Here is a 12,285-nt window from a genome sequence, read left to right on the forward strand (position 1 = left end):
AAAATGAACATTACCATTAATTGGACGCATATATCATTTTCCTTTAATTAGCAATGATCATTTGGCTGTTATTAAAAATATAATTGTATGAATTTCTCTCTCCACTTGCCTCTCTTTTTTGAAAAAAAAAAAACCAAATCCTTAACCTTGCCATGATTGCCCTCATCACTCTGCTTCTTCAATGATGTTTACATGGGAAATTGATATGCCAGGGAGGCCCACAGCTACGCTGGGTGCTATTATTTATTATGTAAGGAATTAAAGGGGAGCTATTTAGGAATGTTTCTAATCAAGAGAGAGTTATTTAGGGAGGTTCCTAATTAATCTGTAATTGTTTAGGAAGGTTTCTAATCAAGGAGGAGTTGTTTAGAAAGGATCCTAATTAAGGGGGAATTGTTTAGGAAGATTTTTAATCAAGGGAGAGTTGTTTAGGAAGGTTTCTAATCAAGGGGAGCTGTTTAGAAAGGTTTTATAATTGTGTTTATGCTGTTTAGGAAGGGTTTAATTGATTAGGAATGTTTTCTAAATTATGTTTAATTGTTTAGGAATGTTTCCTAGATCATGTTTAATTATTTAGGAATATTTCATAAATCATGTCTAATTGTTTAAGAAGATTTCTTAAATTATGTTTAATTATTTAGGAAGGTTCTTCTATTTGTGTTATTGTGGCTAGGAATATTTAAGGGGCAGTTTTGATTAAGGTTACGAGGATTATATTGCTGAGTTTATTTTTCGTGTGTTTGTTGTGAGTTCCTAATGGTGTCTAAGGTTTGTGGTAGAGATGATCTACCTCTCAAATAGTGAATCAATTGTATCTTGCTTTATTATTGAAGTAGAAATAAGAAAATTAGCCTTATCGTTGATTTCTTACGCTATTATTCTCTTTTACTTGTTGTTTTCGCTTCTAAGGCTTCGTTTGGGACGGCTTTTTTTTTCTGCTTTTTAAAACCGCTTTCTAGTATAAGTAATTTTTAATTTTATAATAGAAAGCGGTTTTAAAAACCAATAAAAAAGCCGTCTCAAAAGAAGCCTAAGTCGCATCAAATTAGAATCAGAGCGAAGTTTTTGGAGAGATGATAATAAAGAAAGTGGATGTGTTGAAAGGAAAAATAGAGCAATTCAAATCCGGCATAGAGAAGTTTTTAACTATGGAGAATTGGATAGAGGGATGATTTGAAAGGATAGAAGAGATGTTAAGGAAGCTCATAAAGATGCAATACAAAACTCCACCAGTGGTTCCAATTGCTAACCCCCAGGATTCCCTTTGCTGAATCTAAGGGAAAAGAAATCGAACGGTAAGAGTTCGATAATGAGAGTTTCTTTCATCAAGAACTACCTACTAGGGCTTCGATAAGGGGTAGATTAGGGGTTTCAGATAGGGGGACACTACGAAGATAGTTTTATGATGAAGCTGGTGCAGTGGCCGACCACTATGGGATGCCTTTTAAACAAGGGGAGGGGACGATCAGAGAAGGAGGGGGACGGGCCGAACCATGGAGATCAGGTCATGTGAGGCAAGAAAGGCGGGATTCTCACCCTCGATACACAGGGGAAACATGGAGAGATCACGATAATCGTTACACTAGAGGATGAAGAAGCTATTAGGGTGGTGACGATTCTAGGGTCACTGCTTCCTAGTCTTAATGTTAAACAAACTGAATATATTGCAGCAAGAGTTGCACCTATTCATCCTGGTTCTCAAGATTTTAGTTCGTATGGTAGAGGAATGGATGTAGATCCACATGCTTTACCCATTCTTGGAAGTTCTCAGTATGACACACCACATTCAACTTCAATTTTAGGGGCTCCAAGGCAGAATATTGATGATATCATCTATACTCAAGGGTCAAGTACTGCTTATTGCATGAGTTTACCCCTAGGGCGTGATTATATGCCAGGGAAAGGCCTTCATGGTCATCTTGGAAATGACTAACAAGGGAGTATTTTTCCACATGACCATGTAAATCTTGGTGTCCCAACAATTGTTGAACGGAAGGATGATAGAGATGTTTTTTGATATATGCGAAGAGGAGCGCCATCGAGATATGTTGCGGGAGAGGGAACTAGAGAAGAACGTGAAAGGGATTATTTGTCCATAAATAAGAGATATCCTATGTTATCACTATCTCCTGAATTTACCCTAAAAAATGAATTGTTGCAGGCTATGGACTGAGGCGTGCAATAAGATATCACACACAGTCTTCACTTCCCTTGATTTTGATAGAGGACATGGTGGCCATTTTGGAGCCCCTAGAAGTAAAAGAGGCGCGCCGAGGGGAAATATGAACGTAAAAGTTACTTATCAAGCAAAAGTATTTGCCAGTGTATGTTGCCACATGGGAGCAATATAAGATGATTCGGAGACAGTCTCAGAAGCTATTTATGAATGTTCCTAATCAAGAGTGAGCTATTTATGAATGTTCCTAATTAAGGGGGAATTGATTAGGAAGATTCCTAATCAAAGGGCAGTTGTTTAGGAAGGATCCTAATTAAGGGGGAATTGTTCAGGAAGGTTTCTAATCAATGTGGTGTTGTTTAGGAAGGTTCTCTGATGCGGACATCGGTACGAAGATTTGGCGTATCTATCACAAGTAAATCGACGGGCATTATTTAAATTTTCATTTATGTATTATTTTCTGAATTTTAGCTCTTGTTTTATGTATTTTCCTATTTTACCCCTAGGATAGTTTATGTGAGTGTCTTGGCCCAAGGGGCATTTTTGTAATTTTGATTTTCTCATGTTATGGCATATATATAAGGCCTTAATCTATTGTAATGGGATGGTTGATTAATATAAAAAAAATTTGTTTTCCACAATGTGTTCTTTTCTTCTTGAGAGAGGACAAGAGTGAGATTCCATTGGAGAGGAATCAAAGTTGTCATCAGCCGCAGGATGGGTCCGGGCTCGTGAATTGAGATCCCTTGGAGAGGGAAATCGTATCACCCACCAACCTTGGAGACGGTCGGGTTCGTGGTTTTATTCTTTTCGTTATCTTTTCGTTTTCTCCTTGTCGACATCCCCATCCTCCACCCAAGCCACCGGCCAAGGGTTCGTGGTTTTCTCTTTGCATTGTTTTATCTTCTATCTTTTGTTTTGTTCCATCTTTCTCCTCCCCACTCTTCGTTTGACCACCGGATTCATCTTCACTCGATCCCACCCCCTCTTGGCCGCCGGCCACCTTCTCCCATTAGCTCCTCCACCGCAGGCCACCATTGTTTGTCTCCATGAATGAGGAGTCAATGCCACCTTAATGCTTACCTAAAGAGTTCAAATAATTTAGGAAATTATTTTTATCATTTGAAATTCAAATTTTGAATTTCAAATAGTTTCCTAAATTAGAAAGCTATTTTAGAAAAGTATTGAATCTCATTCATGATATATTTCAAATTTAATTTGGGTGATTTAATTTTAGGGCGGTTTTCAATTTTCAAATTCCACTAATTTAAAATTTGAAATCCTTTCTAATTTATCACTCTATTTTAGGAAAGTCTATAATTAAATCAATTTGGATTTTCAAATTCAAATGGATTTTTAATTAATTGATTTCCTATCTTTCCAAACATATATGATTCCCCAAATTCTCTCCATAACTCCCTCTTGGCCTCACTAGCTGCCGGCCCAGTAAACAATTCCAGGGAATTGTTTCCTAAACCACATCCCACCCTTTTGGAAACAATTTGAAACCCCCCTCTCATGGCCGAATTTTCCTTCCTGCATTGGTTTTAATTATTTCCTAATACTAAAGTTTTGATTTAGGAAACAAGGCCCCACTCCCTCTCTATCCCGCCAATTCCCTCTCCCTGTCACCGCCCCTCATCTCTCCTAATTGCACTGAATAAATCCTCTCTTCCAAAACCTGTAACGGAGGTTTGCTCTCAGCTTTCTTTTCACAACTAAGGCTAGATTCTCCTTCAAGTTCTCCACATCCTAGCCCAATTAAATCTGAGAAATCCTCTCAGATTTTCTTTGTTAAAAATCTGAGATTGTTCTCAGATTGTAATAGAAGAGTTTTGAGAGCGTGCATTCTCTCCTTTCAAAGGAAACTTCTCTCTCCCAATTCTTTCACGCCAAGGCTGGACAATTGCTGGAATCCTCTCCCAACTTCCTTTACTCCTCTTTCTCCCATAGGAAATTCTGAAAATTTCAGATTTTCTGAAGGGACATTTCAACTTTTGTGAGGAGACAATTGGAGATTGTCCACCTTCCCGAGCATCAAAATCTGAACTATTTTCTCTTTCCTTCCCATAGAAATAGTTTAGGCCTTTCGTTCTACATCATTCTCACTCAAGGGGAGTTGTTTAGAAAGGTTTTCTAATTGTGTTTATGCTATTTAGGAAGAGTTTAATTGATTAGGAAGATTTCCTAAATCATATTTAATTATTTAGGGATGTTTTTAAATCATGTTTAATTGTTTATGGATGTTTCCTAAATCATGTTTAATTATTTAAAAATATTTTATTTGTGTTATTGTGGATAGAGCTATTTAGGGAGTTTTGATTAATGTTACGAGCATGAGATTGCTGAGTTTATTTTTTTTGTATTTGTTGTGAATTCCTAGAGGCGTCTAGGATTTGTGGGAGAGATGATCTACCTATTAAATAATAGATCAATTGTATCTTGCTTTTTTATTGAATGAGAAATAAGAAAATCAGTCATATTAATGTGTTCCTACATTATTATTCTCTTTTACTTGCTGTTTTCGCTTTCATGTCAGCATCAGAAATCTAAGAGGAGAGGCACAATTTTTCAATCCCCGATTATAATAGAACAAAGATTATTTATATTAGAGCAAATATGTTTACAATTTAACTTGAACCCTCTATATTTTGCTTCCAAAAATTTGGTAATTATTTGGTATATTCATATGCGACTATGTGAATTAGATGACATTCTTGACCCATGCAAGATGCAAGTTCATACCTCTAGCTTCTTTATCATATTAGGTTATAAGCCCCATATTGAGTATTGTCTCCATCACATAGAGAAGATACTCTCATTTCCTATACATCAATCTTAGAGCCTAAGTAGTTTTGTTAGCTTTGGCCTGCACCATCACACAGTACAATAAATCCAATTTAGATTTCTCCCTCATATGGTAGTGGATTATAATTCTCCTTTGTTAGCTTAGAACTAGATCCACACCCTTGATCTACGAGGTCCCTTGGATGAGGTAACACATGATTGTTAATACGGATTCTCAAGTCGACACATGACTAAGGAGATTAAGGGCACTAACAAACTTGGAATGATAAAATCATGGGATCTTGACTGTGGGTGTTATGCCCACTTGGTAGATTAGTCCTTACTTTCCTATACTAGCTCAATTATTTTCCGCTGGACGGGTGCTACCACATGGCATTTTATGTACAATCTTGGGCATCTTATGGTCAATGTGGAGTTATAAGTTCCTTTTTTGGGTCCTTTTTAGGTCTTCGAAGTTTGTGTTTCTTGATTCCTTGGACATTCCTCCCATCATCCTCTATAAAGTCCTATAGGACCCATTATGACTTTGTCCCAACCATATTCACATCAATCATAATTGGTTCGAACACAAGTATTAACTCCTTAATCGAGAGTATTCTCAGATGTTTCCAGAGCAATATATAAATTTTCGATAGTTTCAAGGAATTAACTGAGATCAGTGAGATCTTGCGATGAAACAATTGTTGACGATATTGGAATATAATCAGCTCTTATTCTGTTTGTAAATAACATAGTTTTGACTGGATTGTTGTTGGGCATTTATCAATGGGATGATGATTATGATTTTTAATGTCCGTTAAATTACATTAAAATTACGGAAATCTATAGTGGTATTCTTATTTTACTGTTATATTTTAAGAATTATTTCTTAAAAAAAATATTTTGGCCTGAGAATGACAAAGCAACCTGCCCAATATAACTAATATTTTTATTTTTTGATAACGGTAGTGTTATTTGTTTTGTCAAGAATTTAAGCATTTAAATTGCATTTTTTTGGGGTCAGTCCAAGCAATTTGAAAAGCGTAGTTGTCACACCATTAGGTGAGTTTATTTTTATTTATTTATTTTTTAAATTATTTCGTTTTTATTTATTTATTTATTTATTTTTTATTTATTTATTTCTTTGTCATGTATCAAATTTATGCATGTATGTACATGTTTTTTTGCACACCATTTTTCTTAGAATGCAGTAACATGCACTACTTGTTGAAATTTGTTTGTAAAATAATATTTTTTGTATTCCCTGATAATTTTTCTTCTTTTTGTGGTTTTGGGTTGACTCCGGTGATATAATATACTATAGTTGTTACCATAAATTTGCTGGGCATCTTAATCAGTTCAACCTGAACTTTTCATCTGAAAAAATTGTGTTGATGGGTGATAATATGCATATAGAAGCTCAAGGGATGAAGAAGAGGAGGTGAAACACTTTCAGAAGCCTCTTCTAGTTTGAGTTATGAAATTGAACATGTGATGATGTTTGTAAACGTATCAAAAGCTTTTCAGATGGAAAACTCAGCCCTTCATCTCCAAGACTCAAGGAGAAGACGAATATCTATTGCCAAGAATCTGTAAATGAGGCGGAGGAGGCTGAGGAAAAGATAATGCAATTTGATGATGCCGCTGGGAAATCAATCAAACAGCTACAAATGTTGACTTCCATTAAAGATTTTTCTGCTGTGAATGGAAGTGATGGTGCTGGTGTTCCTTCAAAGAAAAATGTGCTTGATGCGACTTCCAATCAAGAAAACATCAATGAGCGTATTGTGGATGATAATGATGATGCTATTTGCAGGCGTACTAGGGCTCGACACTCACTTGCAAACTACACACTTGAAGAACTAGAGACATTCCTTCAAGAGTCAGATGATGATGATGACCTTCGTAATGTTGACGAGGAAGAAGAATACCACAAATTTCTTGCTGCTGTTCTTATGGAAGGAGATGGAAATGAGCAAGCAGGTCAAGGAGAGAGAACTTTTGATGAAGATGAAGAAAATGATGCTGACTTTGAAGTTGAACTTGAAGAAGCACTTGAGAGTGATGTTGAGGAAACCACTGGCTGCAACACAGAACATAGCGAAAAGCAGTATGGAGGGGCTCATGTACCAGAGACCAGGCAAAAGAAACGGCTAAAGGAGTTTGCAAAAAGCAAGAAGTTTCTGTTGGGACAATCTAAGGCCACATTACGTCCTATATTGCCATATGTTTCCAATTTACAGAGACCTCATTTTCCTTCTTTTGCATGGAAAATGTCTTCACCTAATTCTTTTTCTCATTGCTCTGCATCTGTTTCTGGTACTGAACTTATCAATGGGTTTACAGCTTGCCAAATCGGACAGCTTTACTGTTTAATACATGAACATGTTCAACTTCTTCTCCAAGTTTTCTCCGTTTGTGTTCTTGATCCTTCCAGACAGCAAGTTGCCAATGACTTGCGGAGGTTGATATCAGAAATGATTGAAAGACATGAAATGTCACGGTCCTGGAGGAAGATTTCTTATCCTCCGTTATGTTTTCATCCTTCAAATTTTCATTCATCCGTACAAGTTGATTCAAACCAAAGTGCTAGTTGTTACTGGACACCTGTAATTGATAATAACACTGTTTTATCGATTCTTGATCTAGCTCCACTTCGGCTTGCTAAGAATTACTTGGCCGATGTTAAAGAAAGTTGGTGACTAGTTTGATTCCCAACTGTTTTAATTTTAGGGAAATTTACCTACATATTACTTTATTTCATGCTATTTATATTTCTAACACCCAAAACATTAATATTACATGCTTACCACCCATATACAACTTTAATATCAAATATATAACTTCTATAATTCATTTCTACCATTCATACCATCTTATAAACTTTAATATTTCATTTCATGCATCTAAATTTGTTCTATGGTGTTGACCCCTATAACTCAAACTACGTGAAAAAAGTACAAAATGAAAAATCAAGCAGCGCATGGGTTGGCATGACGCACCACTTAAAGGGTCAAATGACATCCGAATGGCAAACAGACAGCGACATTGTGGTCGCACATCGAATTCTGTTAGGTCGAGGCCTCTCACAATCGAATCAAATGAGATCAATCAAAAGGGATGGCCGACACCCGAAATTAAGGCGCGAAGCTGATCAAACGACGTTGGATTGACGAACAGACTTCGTCGTTGTGTCCGGAACGTCATCAACCTGTAATAACTACATTTTGTTTATTCAATTCGAAGCATTCAGATTGATGGCACGGATCTCGAGGCAAAACACAAATTTTGAGGAAGATCAGAATCTTTGCTATCCAAATGATGTCCGTTCGCAAAATGGATTTTTCCATTATGACCGGAATATTGCGAATACTCAAAAACTACGTCTTATGTGTTCAATTTGGATCATCCAGATTGGTGGCACAAGTTTTGACAAAGCACACATATCGAGGAGAATAAGCCTTGGCACTACCCAAATGAAATCCGATCACAAAACGAACTTCACCACTACGTTCAGAACATCTCAAATACTTAAGAATGATAACAAAATTATGCAACTTAAAACATGCAAGGAGATCGACACGAATCCCGATGTAAGCGCGAATTTCAAGAAAAAAGTTCGCTTGGCGCTGCCCAGACAACGTTTGATTGACAAACGGACTTCGTCGTTGTGTCCGGAACATCGTTAATGCCTTAAATGCATTGTCAATTTATTTAATTGAGGTTGTGCACGCAAATTGAGGCGACCCCATGTCTGAATACATTCATATTAGGTCTTCAAGGCCTTTAACAGAGAAAATTCGCAAACAAAGGCATGAAGCCCGAGAAACCTGATCCTCTGTCGACAGCTCGATAGAGTTGATAATGTTCAATCCACAAGTGGAAATAACCCCAAGTACACCCCGATGATGACCATGTTCAATGTAAATATCAACCTGAGGGGTTAATTCAAAATGTTTAGAGCTCTACCCAAATGTTCATTCAAAATCCAAAACTCCACGAAGTCCAAAATCCAAAAAAAATCCCAAATTCAAAAAATATTTAAAATTGAAATAATCCATCAAACCACTTAAAGCAAAACCCATCAACTCTCAACAACAGTTTGCCGGGGTGGACAAATTAAAATTTACTTCAGCTTATACTGAGCTAATGCATAGTAAAAAATATTACTAGGATCCATTCTCAAACAATCTTCTACCAGTAAGGAGGTGGTACGTGTCCTCTGACCGGAGGTTTTGCCTCAAAATGACACCGCAGGATAAATGGTTATGACCCGGGGCTCTCTGAATCGAGTGGTTTTGTCGCCAAATGGCACCACGAAATACCGGTTATGATCAGAGCCAATATGTTACTTAGTGGCATCAAATCCTTGATATATGAATCAATAGGATATGATCGATAGGACACAAAGCCCTATGTTAGCTAAGGTGGATTCAAATTTGTCCCCTTAGATAAATATTCACTTCAGGTCTACAAGGTTCCCTTGGAAGAATCAACCCATGGCTGCCGACAAGGATCATTCTATCAGGTTGGGTCGACTACCTCCTCTGACTAAGTAGATCAGGGACCACGATGGCCTGGGACGACGGAACCATGAGATCTTGATTGGGTCTATTATTCACTCCCCCACCATCCGCTTTAAGTGCAAGATGGTGCAATTTTCAATTTTAAATATCAAATCTCAAAATCTCCCACTCTTCCAAATTTCCAAATTCTCCAACCATCTCAAATATCCATGCTGCTACTATATGCCAGATAACACATATTTTCTACGTATCTGATTGACGACTAGCCTTAATCGAAAGTTCTCTATCATGATCGAGAGGGGTAATTAATTATAGGGGCTTGCGCTTACTGGAAACCCGAACTCAGATCATAAAGTCCTCGCAAAATGAGGGCGAAATCTCTGGGTAGTGTCTTATCTACAAACCCACCTGCCTTCCAAAATTTACCCCGGAATTTATTCTGTTAAAACTCCATCGCCGCCGAAGAAAATCAAGGCGGGCGGAGGCCGGGGCCGAATTTTCGGAGCCCACATATGGTTGGTAGGCATGTAATATTAATATTTTAGGCACAATGCTTCTTATTTATACAATGTGTTTACTAATAATATTTAATGACTTGGCAGCTATATCAATGCTTAGACAGAGTTTATTGGAACATGGTCTTGTAAAGAGTCATTCGTGTAAAGAGCCTCTTTTTTCCCTACCAATGCAGCCTCTCTAGTAGATAATGCAGGCAGCAACTTTCCAGGAGAATCTACTTCAACATTGACATCCGTTTTATCTAGTTCATCTTGTCCACTCCAATCTGGTCAACAGCAGCCTAAGAAATCACTGGCTGCTACGCTTATGGAGAGTACCATGAAACAGTCGGTTGCTCTTGTTCCTGCTGATATTGCTAAGTTGGCACAGAGGTTTCTTCATTTATTTAATGCAGCACTTTTTCCTCATAAGCCTCCAACACCAGCTGTTGCAAGTCGTGTGCTATTCACAGATGCAGAAGATGGGTGCGTACTTATCACACTTCACACAGTGCAGCATGTACTTCTTAGACCTAATTATGTCTTCAACTTCTTGTATATGCCAAAAATAAGGTGGATGGACCATGCAACACTTATTTCTTTTGTTATAATTCTTTAATAATTTATACCCAATTCTATTTTAAATTTTCTGGCATATTTTGTACTGTCATTATATAATTTGTTTGGCTATCATTATTCTTATTTTGAAAATTGTCGTCATATCATTTATATGATATGCTGCTTTGCACTATTTTATTTAGATTTGTTTATATTTAAACTCTTTTTATATTATTTTTATGTCCAATTTATAATGCTTATATAGTTTACTGTTGGTCTAGATGCTGTTATTTTAGAAGAGAAATGCGGTTTGCCGATGTATAATGGCTATGAAAAAGGCCATAAGAAAGTTGGATGTGCCAAGAACAGAATTATGAACGTGTTTCATTTATTCATATGCTGTTTGCTTCTAATTATTTTATTTAATTCCTTTGGGTTAGAGCTTGAGGTTTAATAAGTGCTCTTCACATTTTTTTTGCAATATATAAAAGTATAAAACCATATATTGTCAAGGTTTCTTCAAGCTTCTCTTGCTTGTTCTATGCTGGTAGGCATTCAGTGGAAATTTTTTATCCAAAAAGTGAGCCTCATAATTGAATCCTTCAATTTGTATCCCAGTATTGGATGTTTACTGTATAACACCTTTTAATTGTCATATAATTTGGAGTCCTCTGTCTTAACTTTTTAAATATAATGCAGTTTGTTAGCAATGGGAATAATGGAGCACAACAATGATTGGTTGGCAATACAACAACACTTTCTTCCGTGTAAATCTACGCATCAGGTTAGTTCCTTTGTTACCCGCGTTTTAAGCTTAATAATGATGCATATTGTTTTTTACATTAAAGTTTATTTTTGCTGCTTTTTCCTTGTATTTTGCTCTAGTAGATTCTACATCATTTATTTATTCTTTTTGGAATCAAATATCTTATTTTTATTTTATTTGAGCTTTAAGATCTTTTCGTGAGTTGGGTTATAATAAGAGAATTGCCCCCTAGTTAGCACATTTTCATATTTTTCAGAAATTAGGAGACGTGGTCCATGTATTTTAGCTTTATAGGGAATCTTATTGAAACCATTCGCCACTCTGATGCGGTAAATCCTGGACCCGTGCGGGTCTACAGGCGGCAAGGGAGGGGGCGGCCGAACCGGGTGAGGCAAGGGGGAGAAGTCACGGTGGGCCCCATGGGCCCACCCACTTAAGTATTTGGGCATCAAGGGGGGCGGCTGGTTTTGGGGGGAAAATGGAGGGTGGACGATGGGGGGCAATTTAGGGATGAGGGGAAATTTGTGGGATTATATGAAAGGAGCCATTAGGGTTTATTTTGGGGGCTATCATGTGAAGAAAGCTCTTTCTGTTTTCCTTCTTGTTTTCTCTAGGGTTTCTTTTGGGAGATTTGGTCCTTCTCGAAGTGGACTAGCTTTGTCTTGTGATTTTTCTTGAAGATTAATGCAAAGCTCTTTTATTCATCCTCTCATTCTTCTTGTTTTGGATTAACTTTGATTTGGTGGAGAAATATCATCCTAGAAGGAAAATTAGGGCAAACCCTAACTTGTGAAACCTAAGGCGTATCAATTTGGTATCAGAGCTCTTGATCCTAGACGGCATGACATCAAAAAAGGTAGAAGTTTTGGAGGGGGAGATGGGCCAATTGAAAGAGGAGGTGGGTGAGAAACTTTCGTCGATGGAGGGAAAATTTTCATCCCTAGAGGAGAGGTTTGGAGGGATGGAAGAAATGAT

At 37.2% G+C, this 12,285-nt stretch overlaps 1 protein-coding gene across 1 annotated transcript in view; it reads left to right on the top strand.

Moving 5' to 3' along the window:
- The window catches only part of LOC110108211, a 33,411-nt gene that overhangs the window by 1,013 nt on the left and 20,113 nt on the right, over positions 1 to 12,285 (top strand). Inside the window, exons 2-5 of the mRNA XM_028700690.1 lie at positions 6,288 to 6,404; positions 6,483 to 7,663; positions 10,157 to 10,472; positions 11,244 to 11,328. Coding sequence (XP_028556523.1) covers positions 6,358 to 6,404; positions 6,483 to 7,663; positions 10,157 to 10,472; positions 11,244 to 11,328 — 1,629 coding nt within the window. The 5' untranslated portion in view covers positions 6,288 to 6,357. The remainder of the gene's footprint in view (positions 1 to 6,287; positions 6,405 to 6,482; positions 7,664 to 10,156; positions 10,473 to 11,243; positions 11,329 to 12,285) is intronic.

Source organism: Dendrobium catenatum, unplaced genomic scaffold (assembly GCF_001605985.2).
Source record: "Dendrobium catenatum unplaced genomic scaffold, ASM160598v2 fragScaff_scaffold_1574, whole genome shotgun sequence".
Classification (NCBI taxonomy): Eukaryota; Viridiplantae; Streptophyta; class Magnoliopsida; order Asparagales; family Orchidaceae; genus Dendrobium; species Dendrobium catenatum.